The 17,470-nt window shown below is 38.7% G+C and overlaps 1 protein-coding gene across 1 annotated transcript in view; it reads left to right on the forward strand.

Moving 5' to 3' along the window:
* Window positions 1-17,470, forward strand: part of XPO5 (exportin 5) — a 40,017-nt gene that overhangs the window by 6,255 nt on the left and 16,292 nt on the right. Inside the window, exons 9-20 of the mRNA XM_058163212.1 lie at window positions 253-352; window positions 1,622-1,705; window positions 3,131-3,256; window positions 3,512-3,602; window positions 4,027-4,155; window positions 4,750-4,865; window positions 6,488-6,643; window positions 9,321-9,362; window positions 10,329-10,418; window positions 11,601-11,800; window positions 13,424-13,523; window positions 14,437-14,618. Of these exons, the coding sequence (XP_058019195.1) occupies window positions 253-352; window positions 1,622-1,705; window positions 3,131-3,256; window positions 3,512-3,602; window positions 4,027-4,155; window positions 4,750-4,865; window positions 6,488-6,643; window positions 9,321-9,362; window positions 10,329-10,418; window positions 11,601-11,800; window positions 13,424-13,523; window positions 14,437-14,618 (1,416 nt within the window). The remainder of the gene's footprint in view (window positions 1-252; window positions 353-1,621; window positions 1,706-3,130; window positions 3,257-3,511; window positions 3,603-4,026; window positions 4,156-4,749; window positions 4,866-6,487; window positions 6,644-9,320; window positions 9,363-10,328; window positions 10,419-11,600; window positions 11,801-13,423; window positions 13,524-14,436; window positions 14,619-17,470) is intronic.

Genomic DNA, 17,470 nt, shown 5'->3' on the forward strand with positions numbered 1-17,470 from the left:
AAGCAGGGTTCGGTCTGATTATTATTGGAAGGGAATATCAGAAGAATAGAACAGATTGGGAAGTCAAAAACATAGAACAATATAATGGCAATTCACTGTTGTCAAGAAAATTGTATGAATGTATCAATGAAATCATGAGGTGTCAGCTTGAAATTTTACATATTTTTTTATTAAACAGTATTATCATGTGTAAATGGTTCTTAATTTTGTAGTAGAACCTACATAACTCCTACTTTTTTCTTTACTTTTCAGGACTGCAGATGGTGAAGGTTTGGTAGAAAAGCAATATGTTTTCTTAAAGAGACTTTGCCAAGTATTATGTTCTTTGGGCAGCCAGCTGTGTGCATTAGTGGTGAGTAATAATAACAAGAATTATCTCCTTTTGCTTCTTCTTAACAATCAGCCTGGTTTTCAAAAGATAATTGCTTTTTTGCCCAGTTTGGGAATGGTGTGGACTACCAGCTCTTTCGCCCCTTTCCTGCGGCTCCCTGTCGCACCGCCGGTAGTTATGTTTTTCAGCAGTTCCAGCTGACCTCATCACTGGCTGGCCCTGCCTGTCGCCCTTCCTCTCCCAGTCATTACTTGCCTGACCTGAGAAGAGAAGAGGCGCCACAGTCGTCTTGTTGCTAGGGGCAAGTGGGGCAGGGTCACATTGTGGCTCCACGTTGTAATGGGTCCTGGGAGGAGGGGACCCATCTCCCCCATTGTGAAGCACGCTGAATTTTGCTGTGCTGCACAAGGCGCTGCGAGAGCACTTCATGATCCGCCCGACACCTCATGGCCTGCCAGCTGCTCTCGCAGTGCCTTACGCAGCACGGTGAAATTTAGTGTGTCTCCCCGAGTGTCCGAGGCACTCCCAGCACCAAGAAAGGCTGGAAGAAGCCTCTCGCCGTTTCCTGCTTCAGTCTGTTGGGCAGCGATACCCTTGGATGAGACCCTGGAGAATCAGAATTGGAGAAAAAGAGAGGGGGTGAGAGAGAGATACAGAGAGAAGAAGGAGAGAGAAATAGAGAAAGGGAGGGGGGAGGGGGGGACATCATTTGACATAATTTCAGATGTCAAAAGGGTTTTGTGGCTCCCAGTGTTTTTTAACAACTGGTTCTCTGCCCTAATGACTGGCTGGGTAGGTGTGGCTAGGTGGTCAAGTGACTGGGTGGGAGTGAGTGACGTCGAGTTGGCCACGCCCACCCAGGTTTTGTGACTTGGTATTTTCTTTTCTATGGGAAACTGGTCCAAATGGCTCTTTGAGTGTTTAATGTTGCAGACCCCTGGTGTGGACAATTGGCGGCCACTTGTTAACTGCCAAACATTTATTGCATATTCTCAGCCTCCTAAGTATGTGACAATCCCAGCACCTCTGGGAATTCCAATTTTAATGCATCTGGAGGCATCAGGTCTTGCATCTTCCCTTGTACTAAAGGTTTGTTCTCTCTGCTTTAAATATAAAGGAAGTGAGCAAAAAAGGGAAATGCTGCTGTTAATCATATGGTTGAATGTTCCAGACACGAGTCTCCTGTCCACAGAAAGTTTCATGCCGGCAGGAAGCTCTTCTACGGGTAACATCCTTGTCATCTAAAACATGTTAGGGTCTAAATTCACATTGCTTTTCTTCTCTTAACAGGGCCCTGATTCTGATGTAGAAATACCCGTCAACTTGGGAAAATACCTTGAGTCATTTCTAGCTTTCACAACCCATCCCAGTCAGGTAAATAGATAGGGTTGAAGTGAAATATTTTCCAGTAGTTAGGTGTAAAAATTAGTCACATGTGGTATGTATTTGTGATGACTTTACGGATTACAGATATTTTAAAATGGATTCATTATTGCTTTCTGAGATGAAGAAAGGCTTCTTAAACCAAAGCCACCAAGCTCAAATTTATGCATTAGTATGTTTATTCAAATTATAATTTATTTATTTATTTATTTATTTATTTCGATTTTTATACCGCCCTTCTCCCGGAGGACTCAGGGCGGTGTACAACCAAGTAAAAATTCAATATATAAACATTAAAAAGAAGTTAAAAAGAAATATAATGTGGCCGAAATTTTAAAACCATTTAAAATCTTAAAACATAAATACCCCAATAAAATTTCAATCCAGTCCCGCTTGAATAAATAGGTGCGTTTTCAGCTCACGCCGAAAGGTCCGAAGATCAGGCGATTGACGTAAATCGGGGGGAAGTTCATTCCAGAGCGTAGGAGCTCAAACAGAGAAGGCCCTTCCCCTGGGGGCCGCCAGCCGACATTGCTTGGCAGACGGCACCCTGAGAAGGCCCTCTCTGTGTGAGCGTACGGGTCGGTGGGAGGCACAAGGTAACAGCAGGCGGTCCCATAAGTACCCGGGTCCTAAGCCATGGAGCGCTTTAAAGGTGGTAACCAAAATCTTGAAGCGCACCCGAAAGACCACAGGAAGCCAGTGCAAGCTGCGCAGGATTGGTGTTACATGGGAGCAACGAGTTGCCCCCACTATTACCCACGCAGCTGCATTCTGGACTAGCTGCAGCCTCCGGGTGCACTTCAAGGGCAGCCCCATGTAGAGAGCATTGCAATAGTCCAAGCGGGAAGTGACAAGGGCATGAGTGACCGTGCATAAGGCATCCCGGTCAAGAAAGGGGCGCAACTGGCGCACCAAGCGCACTTGGTGGAAGGCCCTCTTGGAGACGGCCGCCAAATGATCGTCCAACGACAGTCGCCCATCCAAGAGGACACCCAAGTTGCACACCCTCTCCGTTGGGGCCAATAACTCGCCCCCCACAGCCAGCTGCGGCTGCAGCTGACTGTACCGGGGTGCCGGCATCCACAGCCACTCCGTCTTGGAGGGATTGAGCTTGAGTCTGTTTCTCCCCATCCAGACCCGTACAGCTTCCAGACACCGGGACAGCACTTCGACAGCTTCGTTGGGCTTTTGCCCTTTCTTTTCTGAAACTCTAGAAAATGTTGCAGTATGTGATTGTCTGGTGCCTTGCACTACTAGTATCTACCTTGTGATTGAAAGTGACTATGTATTTTAAATAATATTATTGGTATTTGTTTTGGCAGATGTAAAAGAAATAATGTAGATTACATAGCTGTTCTAGTTTTATTATAGTAATCTCTATCTAATAGATTCTTTAACTTTTTATTTTCCTAGTTCTTACGTTCTTCTACCCAGATCACATGGGGTGCTCTTTTTCGGCACGAAGTCCTGTCACGTGATCCTGTGTTATTGGCTATTATCCCAAATTATCTGAGGGCATGCATGACTAATCTAGTGAAGGTATGTTAAAGAGTGTAATAAGATGTAAATATGAATGTTTGAAAAAGAATAAGTTTTCAAACTGAGTCACCTATTTTCTGAACCTCTTTCCTACCAAGCTACCTCTAATATGACTGGATGACAGCAGAATCCTTTCCAGTCAGTAAAATATGTTCCATCTCCATTAATCTGTTTTAAGATCATTCTCCAGAGTCTTATTTGACAATATATATGCATAATGTTTTTACCTTTCATCTTGTCCTTCTCTTTTTATAGTTGGGGTTTCCTTCAAAGAAAGAATGTCCTAGTTGTGAATATTCTCGTTTTGATTTTGACAGTGACGAAGACTTCAATTGCTTCTTCAATTGTAAGTTGTTCCAGAAACAACTTTAATAGAAAATCTACTAAAAGATTTTCAATATATTTTGATTTGAACAGCATTAACAGAATCTCATTCTTTCAGAGGAGAAAGCTATTGCAAAGTTCTGTTTTGCTTTCTATTTAAATTTTCCTTAGAAAGTAGGTATTTTCAAGTATGTCTAAAAAAGTGTTTGAAGAAAGAATGGGTGTTCCTCTAGCCTATCCAATTTTATATTACCTGCGTGCTTTGGAATTCACCAGCAGCATGGAATTCGCCAGAAACTGGAAGCAATCTACAAAGCCATTCAAACAGTTTCCTTTTGTAGGATGAACACTTCAAACTTCAGATTTTACATCCAAGTTGCTTACATGAGTAATTCTCAGTTATGGTAGCTGCAAGTCAGACTTTTATTATTGTTTTTCCTTGCCAGCTTTCCGTGCACAACAGGGAGACGTGATAAGAATGGCATGTCGGCTAGATCCTCACACTGGCTTCCAGATGGCTGGGGAATGGCTGAAATACCAATTGTCCCTTCCTCTGGATACTGGAACTGGGAATTGTAAGTTTCTTTAACAGGAGGGCAAAATGCTCGGTATTCAACAGTGATGCACAACATGGTTTTGTTTGCTTTCCTCTAGCACAGTGATGGCGAACCTTTTATATCACTGCATGCCAATCTGCATGCCAGAAATGGCATGCAAAACCATCCCACTTGGACTGCACAATGGAATACTGCTCTTCCAGGTTTCAGCACTCACACCTGCGCGAAGGCCAGCTGACCGGCACGCGTGTGTGCACAGGAACATGGAAGAGGAGCCAGTGAGGGTGCACATCCTGCGCGGGATGGTTCTGTGGACCGCTTCCGGCACGCTCTAGCAGTTTCTCTTAATTTTTCCAAGTTAGACTTTCCATTTAAGATGGGGATACTTGAAACATGATGATCAGAGTTTGATTAAAATCCATACATTCCTCCAATTAATCATAACATCATAATTACTGCTTTTTTATAGTGAAAGCAGCTTTCCAGCAAAACATATTTTTCTTGTAACTGCATTCATTGTGTCATTTTTTTAATGGCAATAAATTCTTATTAAAAGCAGAGTCTGATACTGTGAATGTTCTAAAGTTTTCTTAATTTTGTCTTCCTTGATAGCTAAAAGAAATAAAAGACCCTACTCCATTTTTTCTCCTTCCTTTGTGCATTGGGATGCTATGACCTTTTTCTTAGAAAGCATCGTTAGCCCAATGTTCCGAACCCTGGATAAAGAAGTACGTGCCCAAATTTTTGTCTTGTTTTGGTTATCCTTGACACAGTGTGACTATGTTGCCTCTTGAGAAACATTCTGGGGAATACAAGCCTTTAGATTATATTTTGATTATATTATTTATAACATGTTTCCTTGGAGAAATTTTAATTTTAAAATATTTCAAGCTTATTGTGTTAATGATATTGTGGAGTCCTTGGTCTCTCTGAGCTTGGTTGTTGATTGCAGACATCATCAGGGATACTGGCTTTGTTCCCTATTTATATACAGAAGTTTGCTTTGCCAGTGTGGCTGGGGATGTGGGCTTTTTCCCCTCCTTGGTAATTCCTTAATTAAGCCATTGTTTTCTGCTTAATTGTTTTTCTGAGATTAATCCCTGCTTATCTGGGTGTTGGTTGCTGGAGAAGAAGTGTTTTTTTCATTTCCATCTTACCCTTTTTATTGAATGGTGTGTAAATGTGGTTTATCTCTATGTGTCTGTTGATGACTTAGTCATGTGATGACCTGTAGGTATCTTTTGATGGCTCAGACATATAGAGATAAACCAATAACAGAGTTAATCCCAGGTAAACAAAGATTTAACACCAGAAAAACAATGCACTACACCAGACCTTCACATACCCTTGCAAACCTTCCTCAGCCCCCACCCAAAGCGTTGCACCACACTGGATCCTTTCATCCTCTCCCCTGTTCCACAGCAGCCTCCCAAATCTTTTCTGCTCTCTTATCATACCACACATACCCCTCTCTATCCTCCCCTTATCTGCCTGCAAGCTGCCTGGGACTTGCAACTTCCTGCTGGCTTCCCCAGTAATTTGGATTGTTGGAAGTCAACGGGAAATTTGCAAGGAAGTCCTTGCTTATGACTTTCAAGTCTTGCTTAACCATAGCAACGGGGATTACTGTTGCTAAGTGATGCAATCACATGATACTTGCATTTTACATCCACGTTGGTTAGAAATTCCAATCCCAATTACCAACTGAAGATTACTTATGGATGAAAACATGGGATGCAGCTTACAAAGATGGGTGTCTATGGAGATTCTCAGTCATCCAGGTCATGGTTGTTCCTAAGGTACTTTTCCAAGAGGCAACTGGACTTTCTTGTTTTTCTTTTGAAGATGGTGGGGAAATCCCCACTATCCAATCAGAGCTGAAGAAGCTTCTTGGATGAGAAGTGAAATGTCTTCAAAGAAAAAAACAAGAAAGTCCAGTTGCCTCTTGAAAAAGCACATTTGGGACTTACAAAGACGAACATATATTTTTGTATTCCTAAAATTATTTTCAAGTTTTCCGAAAATTATTTCCTGTAATATTTCAGTTGCTACAAGGTGAGCATAACAATAGTGCAATTCAAGGACCATGTGTGGCATCTTTTTTGTGCCTCCCAGAGCCTCATTACATAAATATACCCAAAAATGAACTTTTGTGTGTTTTGAAGAATTCTGGGTGCCTTGAAATTTAAGGTTTAAACCTTAATAGCTGCAAAAGGAACCCCCTCTACTTTCTGTTAAAATTGTCCAGTTAACAATTAGTCAGACCTGTGAGTTTTTTCTGATAAATAAATACTGATATTGTATGAAGCAAAAAGTTACATGATCACTGTCCATTTTCCTCCTATTTCAGAAAATCCCAGTTTCTCAAGGCATAGAACTGTTGCAACGTGTCCTTGCCTTTGAAACAAAAGACCCCCTGATTCTGTCCTGCATCCTTTCTAATGTCTCAGCGCTCTTTCCATTTGTTACGTACAGACCAGAATACCTGCCAGAAGTTATTGCCAAGGTAAATGTTTTCTATTACAATCTATAAACATTGGGTTTCTGGAATCTATTTCACTGCTGTGCAGAGACATGAGAGAAAGACACCCAGCTCTGTGCCTGCTTGAACCTTGGCAACAGAAATTGAAGCATGTGTGGAGTCTCTCCCCCTCTCTCTGTGGAAAGTCCCGCAGAAGCAGGGAGAAAAGAACTCCATGCTTGCTTCAATCTCAGTAGCTGAAATCCAAGCATTCACAGTCTAAAATCCACACACACACCCCACAGGCACAGAGAGGGATTGTTTACTGTGAGATCATTGAATAGAATAGAATAGAATAGATTTTTTTTTATTGGCCAAGTGTGATTGGACACACAAGGAATTTTTCTTGGTGCATATGCTCTCAGTGTACATAAAAGAAAAGATACCTTCATCAAGGTACAACACTTACAACACAAATGATGGTCAATATATCAATATAAATCATAAGGATTGCCAGCAACAAAGTTACAGTCATAAGTGGAAAGAGATTGGTGATGGGAACGATGAGAAGATTAATAGAATGGAATGGAATGGAATGGAATGGAATGGAATGGAATAGAATAGAATAGAATAGAATAGAATAGAATAGAATAGAATAGAATAGAATAGAATAGAATTTTATTGGCCAAGTGTGATTGGACACACAAGGAATTTGTCTTGGTGCATATGCTCTCAGTGTACATAAAGAAAAGATACATTCATCAAGGTACAACATTTACAACACAATTGATGGTCAATATATCAATATAAATCATAAGGATTGCCAGCAACAAGTTATAGTCATACAGTCATAAGTGGAAAGAGATTGGTGATGGGAACTATGAAACGATTAATAGTAGTGCAGATTCAGTAAATAGTCTGACAGTGTTGAGGGAATTATTTGTTTAGCAGAGTGATGGCCTTCGGGGAAAAACTGTTCTTGTGTCTAGTTGTTCTGGTGTGCAGTGCTCTATAGCGTCGTTTTGAGGGTAGGAGTTGAAACAGTTTATGTCCAGGATGCGAGGGATCTGCAAATATTTTCACGGCCCTCTTCTTGATTCGTGCAGTATACAGGTCCTCAATGGAAGGCAGGTTGGTAGCAATTATTTTTTCTGCAGTTCTGATTATCCTCTGAAGTCTGTGTCTTTCTTGTTGGGTTGCAGAACCAAACCAGACAGTTATAGAGGTGCAAATGACAAACTCAATAATTCCCTTGTAGAACTGGATCAGCAGCTCCTTGGGCAGTTTGAGCTTACTGAGTTGGCGCAGAAAGAACATTGTTTGTTAGCCATAACAGTGAGTGCTGAGATCATTGTCATTGAGTGAAGTAATCACTTGGGCATCTTACTTCGCAGTTGCTTCACTCAACAACCAAGGCCATAGTTCTAGTTGTGGTCATTAAACAAGGACTATTGTATAACATTGAAGTTAGAGCTGAAAATTTAACTCGCAGGTTGTAAAGAGGAAATAGGAAGAGTTAGCTTAGCTAACACTCTTCCAGGTGTTAACTGAAAGATGCAAGTCAGTCACAGGACACATAACTAAAACAAACCCAGCAAACTGTGCCCTCATCCAAATGCCCAAGGAAGGTTTTAAAAGAAGCAGGGCTCAAATTGCATGGAGAGTGGAGAGGAATGTAACATTAACTTATAATATGGGACTCAATTTCATGTGTGTGTGGAGAACTTTAAATATACAATGTTTTGGGTACTAAAGAAGTAGCTATTTTAATTCTAGAGTTAGACCATGCTCCATATGACACGTTCATGTTTTTCAGCATTCTAGGATAGGGAAAGGGGTTTTTGAATATATACTGGAGAATTGAAGAGGAAAGAATTCCTGTAGCCAATGTTTAATTGACTGATTATCTTATCTGAGGCTCAAGTCCAGGTGCTGGTTTTTAAATGGTGTAGCGTTCATATCATTTGATTTGCAGTACATGACTGATTTTCTCAATGTGTTCCTATGTCCCACCACAGGCACAGAAAGGGACTTAGTATTCTTAATGACGTATGAAATTGTTGAATGACTGCAACAAGAGATGCTGGAATCACAGTCTTTGAGTGCAGCAGAATTAATACCTGCAGATATTAATTCTGCTACACTCAAGGGGATGAGGAGGCTGTAGTGCCTCACATGATAAGACGTGAGCCAGTACTTCGCTGAGATTGGCAGCTCGGTGGCTCGATTCCCGTGAGTAAATAAACCTTGTAGGGACAGGAAAAGAGTCTCCCCCGATTACCTACTGGGATTCAGGCATCCCACTGGTAAGATAACACCACCCAAAAAAATTTCCTTTCACAGAGGCAGCCAGCCACGTTGGTGATCCCTGGCTAACACTGCCATATGCTAAATAAATAAAATATCTGCAGAGACTGCCTCCCCCCCTTCCTGGTCAAAGTTGCCTACTTAGGCAAAGAACTTTTTCAGTATAGCCTTGGAACTGTGAAGCAGTGCTAGAAAAGATTCACTGAAGTATTGTTCATTATTTCTATGAATCTGCTTGAGGGGGAGGAAGAAAAACATTCACATTATTTTGTAACACACCATCTTAGCTAACATAAAAACAGAAATAATTTAATTGGTAAATAATTTTAGGGGGCAGTATTTTACAAGTAACTCACATGAAGAGAAAATATGTTCCCACAAAATGATTAGTAACTTTTTGCTCTTATTCTCTTAGCTATTTGCCTCTGTCACCTTTGAAGTTGTAGAAGAAAGCAAGGTAAGTTCACTCCATAAATGTGAAGATGATGTTTCCTGATGAAACTGCAGAGCAAGGTCATTTTGATTATATAAATCTCTTAGACTTAGACCAAGGCTGTCAAACTTCCGGCCCACTGGCCAGATGTGCCATGCACTGGTTACACTCATGCCCAGTTTAGCAAAGGAGAAAAAAGTCCCGATATGTTACATGATGCCACCATGACAATTTGAATTGTCCCCTGTCTTAGACACTGTTGAGACTGTGAAATGAGAAGGGTACTTCAATGGCCAAGCTCTACATGGACTACTGTAGCCAGGGAAAATAGGATTGAGACACTTCAAACTATAAAGTTTTTATTTGCAAACCACCCAGAGGCATGTACATATAATGGGTGGTATAGAAATTTAGTAACTAAATAAATAAAGGCATGGTGTAAAAACAAAAAACTGAGTAGCCATTCATAGAATTTCCACTGAAAAGCAAGTTTTATACAACAGATAATTTTATATTCAATATACAATTAAGCATCTTGGGAATATCAACCTTCACATGAAAGAAACCATAACAAGGAGCTGTGTAGGTAGTTTTAAAATCTCAGACACACGCATGGTTTCTGGGGGTGAATTGTCAGGTAATAGTTTTAAGAGCCTTGCAATTCTCTGTCTCTTCATGTTAAGAGAATAACAGAATTCATTGTAAAAAAAATTCCCCAATAGCTCCCCCTGTCATGATCAGTGGTAAGTGTAGGGCATCATGTTAAAAATTCTTTGATTAGAGTTTAGATAGAAATCAAGCTGTCTTAGTTCTCCAAACAGGACACTTGTGCTAGAGTTCTACAGAAGTTTTAGAAAATTGCTTTGTTTTAAAGCTGTTTTCAATTATTCTACTTAATCTCTTGAAAAATGTATCAAATACTTAAAGAAGCTTTGTTTGCTAAAGCAGGTAGAACACAATGCAATTTTTAAATTTTATTTGTCTATCCAGACACCAAGAACCCGTGCAGTAAAGAATGTGAGAAGACACGCTTGCTCCTCCATCATCAAGATGTGTCGGGATTACCCTCAACTTGTTCTGGTATTCAATTGCATTTTGTTCTGTTTGAAACAGTTTTTCTAACATAAGCTATTTTGGGGGTAGGAGTGCACATTTTTAGTCGATGGTTTAGAGCTCACTAAGACGAGCACTTTATTTGCAGTCTATGGCAAAGCAAATTTAAATAATAGATCTTTGTATGTTTTAATAGAAAAAGATAATCGTGATTGGTTTTTGATTTTCATTGGTGTCAGAAGTGAGAAACAGAGGCCAGCTTGTGTTTCCAAGAATAGTTTGGTTGTTTTCATAGCAAGTACATAGTTATGAATTATCTTAGATTGCAGTGTGTGTACAGTCTATCTATGAAAATGTGCATGGAGCTTTATAAAAGCCAAACTAAGAGAAATTCAAAGAAATTCCGATTTAGAGAAAGGCAATGTGAATGGTAATGGGTGGATGGCTAGAGTCGCTAGAAACTAGAAATTAGTTGCTAGAATCCATAATAAATTTCCTAGACATATTTTATCCTATGAACAACGTGGCAATAATCTTTAAATATACAAGAGGTTATCAGACCAAAAAAGATCAAATCCAGTTTGTCATTCCAGACACAAAATGTTCTTAGAAGAAGGCAGATCCTAAAAACTAAATTTAAAAAATTAGGGCGAAAAGTTTCTAATAAGAACTGATCCTGTTCTTACTGGAACCAGTTATACCCATATTCTCCATTTCACTGGATTTATTCAACCAGAGGTTGGTCTGCCATCTGTTACATATACCTCAATTTGGATCCCTGCGTTGAGCAGGAGATTGTTCTCAAAGGTTCTCATCTAACCCTATGATTGTAAGGTCTTTGATTGTAAGGCCTTTCAACGAAATATAAGGTAATAGTGATAGGGGGCTTTAATTCTTCTTTGTGTGTGTGTGCATAATTTTTATTAAGAATATTTACAAACTGAAAGAAATTAGGAGTAAGAAGTGCAAGAAAAAAGAAAAAGAGAACAATAAGAATATAATAAAGAAAAAAAATGTAAAGAATTGATTTTCAATCTTTATCACAGCCAGCATAAATAAACTCTTCACCCTCTCCAAAACATGTCAGAACTGAACTGGAGGTGACCCTTATCTTGCAATATTACGTCTTGTAGTACAAATTGTATCCTGGCAGTTCATCTTGTGTGGTGTTTCACTTAACCATCCGTTGCTTGAATCTGTTGATTATAGCCTAACTTTGACATGCTGTATAATCATGTGAAGCAGCTGCTATCAAATGAGCAGCTCCTGACTCAGATGGAGAAGTGTGCTCTCATGGAAGCCTTGGTCCTAATTAGCAACCAATTTAAGGATTATCAGCGGCAAAAAGCTTTCTTGGAAGAGCTCATGGCACCTGTTGCTACACTTTGGTTATCTGATGAGATGAAAAGGTATGAAAAGTTTAATCAAATCCCCTGATAGACTCCAATATTTTTTTAAAAAACCCTACAGATCTGTGCTGAGCTTTGCAGTAAGCACGTATGCAGTGGTGGTGATATTCAGTCAGTTTGGACCGGTTTAGGCCGGTAGCAGAAAACGCGGGTGGGCCTGCCTACCTGCACTGGCTCTATGTTGTCCTATTTAACCACATTTTTGAGGCCTGGCACCCGCGCAGAGTGCGCACGCATGAACAGTGCATGTGCAGAAGATATGCACGCAAATTCATTGTGGTTCTGCATAAGAAATGCTTTTGTGCAGGCATTTATTAAAGCATTTCTTGTTTTGAGGGAACAATTCCTTGTGCAGTATGGCATTTGAATATGGCATTTGCTAAATGTTTTTTCTTTTACCATTAGAAATTTTTCTAATCTAAATATTTAGGTTGCTTCCAGAATAAAGTGGAGTACAAGAGAGGACAGAGATACAGGTCTTCAGTATAAGCTATTAATATAAAGACAGTAGCTGATGCTCCTTCCATTGAGTTCACAACTTCCAGCTCCTTTTCCATGGCAGTGTCATTTCTGGAAAACTCACCACACAGTAGAGTTGACTTAATTAGCATGTGCAGAAATGAAGCCAATCAATTCAACTATTCTGATTACCATTTATTTCCAGTTTTCAGGAGAGTTTAGAACAGCAGAGCTCCATGGAAGTCATTTTATATCTTTGATGGAATATTATTGCAGGAAATGAGAATTTCTGGCAACTTTACACCATTTATACAATATATGAGTTTCATGGGTGTGAACTGCATCAAAGATCTTTGCAAGTTAAAAGAAGAGAAAATGTGCTTAATATTGATGGATGATGTTGATAAAAATAGTAGATGGGCTTTTTCCACTGACAATGTGATATGGTCTAAATTTATTTTTATTTATATCCTCCCTTTATTATTTTTATGGATAACTCAAGGCAGCAAATATACCCAACATACCTTTGTCCATCTATTTTCCTCACAATAACAACTCTGTGAGGTGAGTTGGGCTAAGAGAGAGTGACTGGCCCAAAGTCACCCAGCTGGTTTCATGGTTAAAATGGGACTTAGGTTAAGAGAATAAATGGTTAACCTATTGTGATTAAAAATGGATATCTTTAATCTTTTACTGTGAGAAAGTAAAATTAAGAGGCATGCAAATGCAAAAAAAAAAAACTATGCAAAGACTTCTATGCAAAGAGCAGTAGGGATCACCTTTTTCAACTTTAAAATCATCTTCACAGAAAATTGCAAGAAAGGCATGTAGAATAGTCCACTAAGTGAGATACTGTAGCGAAGTCATTTATAACCCAGATTGAGATCAGATTGTAGACATGGTAATATCTAATAACATCTTATGCATACATATTCAGAAATCCATCCTATTGAGTTTAATGAGGTGCTTGTTTGGATTTCAACTTATATATCTTTTTATCTTGGTTTGCTGTAATCTGTCAGTGTAGATTTAATACCACAAGTATTCATGGATCTAACTTAATAATAGTGTTTCATGACAACTAGCTTCCATAACTCATTAGATTGAATTGGTTTCTTGAAATAAAATATGTTTGTGGCTCTTGTTTTCTGCTATCACACACAGAGTTCTGATGAATCCTGAAGATTTTATCCGGTATGTTGGTGCTGATAATAGGATTGTAGATCCCATCATGGAAGATCCCTGTGGTTTGAATCGTTCCAGAGTGAGTATTAGGTTGTCAGAAAATATGGAATTCAGAAAAAGAGATTTGCCCATATCACTGAAAATTTCTCCTTAATGAGTAGTGGATACTCTTTGGAAATAACAGTACAGTAAGTATATGATGTGTGATCTGAACACAGATATGCTGAGATCTACACATGTTTATGGGCTAGAAGAAATCACAGTAGGGGTTGTTGTTGTTTTGTCTTTCTGTTTGCATAATTTTAAGTGGGCCCAAGTAAGTTTAAAGTTATTTGCCTATTATCTAGGTGCTAGTTGGAAGGGGATTATCCTAAACTACTAAAATGTTTCCAATTACACAGTAATAGTTGGCTTCTTTCAAGATGGGTCATAATAGATCTCAGCTCATTAATCTAAAACTCTTAGATTTGCTACTTCCTTTTTGTCACACTATTTGGCATAGACTATAAAAATTGCATCAGCCAGTTTGTTGTTCCACAAGATCTTTTCAGAGTTGAGATATGAGCTTTAATTGATTTTGTATCAATTAAATGTGCTCAGGCTTTCTCAATTAATTTGGGTTTTAAATGACCAATTTATACACAGCTATGTCTTGAGAAGAGTCTAAAAGACCCTGGAATGTAATGATAAATATAAGAGAGATGACTAGAGAAAGCTCTAGAATAAGGGAAAAGTGAATTTATGGATAATTTATACACAATAATAGTTTTATACATATTTTTAAAAAATCATTCACAGTTCCATTCATGTCAAAGATGCATGAAGTAATATGTATGTTCATTCATCACATGTGATGATGTATATATAAAGAATGTCTATTGCAATTGAGAGACGTAGTTATATCTAAAACAATTTTCTTGAGACATTTTAAATCTTCAGAGTTCTTAGACTGACTTTTCAAGTAATTTCTGTGTCTTTTACTTTCCATATAGATAAGCTTTTGTGTATACACAATTCTGGGAGTTATAAAACGAGCTCGTTGGCCCACTTCCTTGGAAGAGGCAAAAGCTGGAGGATTTGTGGTGGGATATACACCTAATGGCAATCCAATCTACCGTAACCCTTGCTCAGTGCAGATCCTGAAACTTTTTGACAACTTGCTTGCTCTGATAAGGTGGGTCAATATGACATGATCCTCATTTCATAGAATGTGCTTCATGCTTCCTCTTAAAGCGAATGGTGGCATCTGTTGAAATATTTTATAGTAAAGCATTAAAGAATAGAGGAGAAAAAGGAACCCTTGGCTTTATCCTACCAATTGGATTGTATGTTTTGTGGGAGTCTTCCAATTTCCCATAACATAAAATTAAGACCAGCTTTTCTTAATAATAGTCTTTGTATCTTTTGAACCCTGTCAGTCAAGTCACATCTTCAGTCTTTTTGCTTCTCATATATCTGTTGTTGAAGGATTTTCTGTATTAAACCTGTAAGTTTATCTTGAGGGAGTAGGGAACTTGTCAGTGACACTATTGGTAAATGTCTTGTGGCTGTCTGTATCTGAGCAGCTTCTCGGTTAGGAATATTTTTTGTTTGTTTACCTTGAGGGAGAGAGGACTTATCAAATGAAACGTCAGTATTGATCTAATAGTACAATCCCGTATTAAATAGCTTTATCTTGCAGAACTTTGGAGTGGAGAGTATCATTCCAACCTAATTCAGAGGAACAATATTTGTATGCAGTTTGATAGAGTGACCAGACCCAAAGAGAACAGTGTTCCTGCACTTCTCATAGCTTATCTACTTCCTTTTTTGCCAGCATTGGAGTGAAACGGGAGCTGCTGTGTCAGGCACAGCCGTTTTAAAGTGAAGGATAAATAGTCTTTGAGAACTGATCTTGAAATTGTGGGTCTTGCATATGTACCTATCACAGCTTGAGAATCAAAACTCAGCCTGCTGTATACTCTTTCTCAGACTCAAGCCTTACTGAATTCAGCATGATGGCATCTGAAAAGATATAACTGAAGGATCTAGTCCTCTTTCAGGGCCTATAATTACCAATTATTTTAATCTTTCCTTATAAATAGTAAAATAAAATGCTTTATACATTCCTTTGTCATGTGCACATAAGAATAGACTTAAGTATAAACTGCATATTTGAAACAGATTTTTTTCTAAACAGATACCAAATAATCACCCTTACTATTCTTTATTGGTTCTCCAAATATCTAATCATATTTTCAATACTTGTTCCCATTCATTCATTGTAGCAGAACAATTTGGGGGGTTAGATATTATTTGGTTAGCTTCCATTCAAAATCATGCACAATTTTCCTTAAAACTATGCCCTGGCTCTTCTGCAGCAGGGGTGTCAAACTCAATTTCATTGATTATTTATTTATTTATTTATTTATTCAAATTTATATACCGCCCTATCTCCCGAAGGACTCAGGGCGGTTCACAGGCAAATAAAACAACATATATATACAAATTAAGAAAACCATTAAGAAAACATATTCAAAAAGCCTGATTATTAAAATAATATAGATATTAAAACCAATTAAAACCCCTATAAAATTTAAAATTTAAAATTTAGAAAATTTAAAAAACTAGTCCAGTTGAGGGCTGCATTAGGGTTGTATTTGACCTGGGTGAGGGGTGAAATGGGGGTGGCCATGGGGGGTGGCCAGGTCGATGTCACTTGTTTCGACGCATGTGGTGGCTCGAGCACTCTGCCACAGAAAATGAGCTCCTGAGCTCTGTTTTCAGCTGCTCCTCTGCTAGCCTCCTGCAATCCTCTGCCAGAGAAAATGGAGCTCGGGAGGGCTGCCCACAGCCCTCCTGAGTTCTGTTTTTACTGGCAGAAGCACCACGGGTCAGTCATTCGCTATTTCCAGGGGAGCCCTGCAGCCCAGATCTAAGGACCACATGGGCCGAATCCGGCCCTCAGGCCTTGAGTTTGACACTTCTGTTTTAAAACATAATATGCATTTTCACTAATCAATGAATTCCTATTTTCATACATAACAAACAATCTAGTATCACCTAGATTTTATATACACCTTAGTTCTTTTATTCATAATTAAATTTAAACCTTGCCTTGGTTCACAAAAATGATATGTACCATTTTTTCCCTTAACATGTATTCATTGACATCCTCTCCCATGAATATCTTATACAATCCAAGTTGTAATCATCTACCTCTACAGTCAATAGATGTGAGCTAGAACATTGGGTGTTGCTGTCCCTAGTAGCTCTGCTGTAATAAATTTTCGTAAGATAAAGCAAGTATACATTAGATTATCATTCTTAGTTGGACCCATGGCACAAACAGCATTTTCTGTTAACTGTAAGAATGAAGTAGTGGTTAGGTACGACACACTCATAAGCACAGTCAAAGCTAGTTTTTGTTCCAAACATATTTATACTTTTCTAAGCAAGCTAGAATAACTAATCCAGGGTTTATCTGATTAATCAGCATACTGCTGCCTACATCCCACGAAATAGGATGTATAATCATTCACAGTAACAATAGGATAGAAAATACAAGCAAAATTCAGTATTTATGACTGTCTCAGTTTGCAGGAAACAAGCAAAATGGGTGCCGGTATGTTTGTAAAAAAAATTGTGTCTTAGATGTGTTAAGTTGGGAAACTTGAAAGATGATAGAATAGACCTTTCATGCTACAAATATTGTATCATTTTATGTCCTGATAATATATTCCTTTATAAAGAAAGCCCCTTATAAGTACAGAACTAATGCAAAAGGGAACAGTTTGAGCGCTAGAGCCTTCCTCTTCTTTCAGAATTTGTTTTTATCCCTATTTAGAAGCATTGCAGTCTCATTATGTCAGCTAATATTTTTGTTGTTGTTGTCGTAATTCAGTTATAGAGGCATATATCCTCTTTCATTTAAATGGCCCATATCTGTGTCTTGGTGGCTTTTGTGCAGGTAAACTGTGTTTGTCCACAATTTGTACCCAGCGTGAATCGCTCCATCTTGAATGACAGAGTTAAGTAAACGGCTCT

The sequence above is a fragment of the Ahaetulla prasina genome, chromosome 1 (genome assembly GCF_028640845.1).
Source record: "Ahaetulla prasina isolate Xishuangbanna chromosome 1, ASM2864084v1, whole genome shotgun sequence".
Lineage (NCBI taxonomy): Eukaryota > Metazoa > Chordata > Lepidosauria > Squamata > Colubridae > Ahaetulla > Ahaetulla prasina.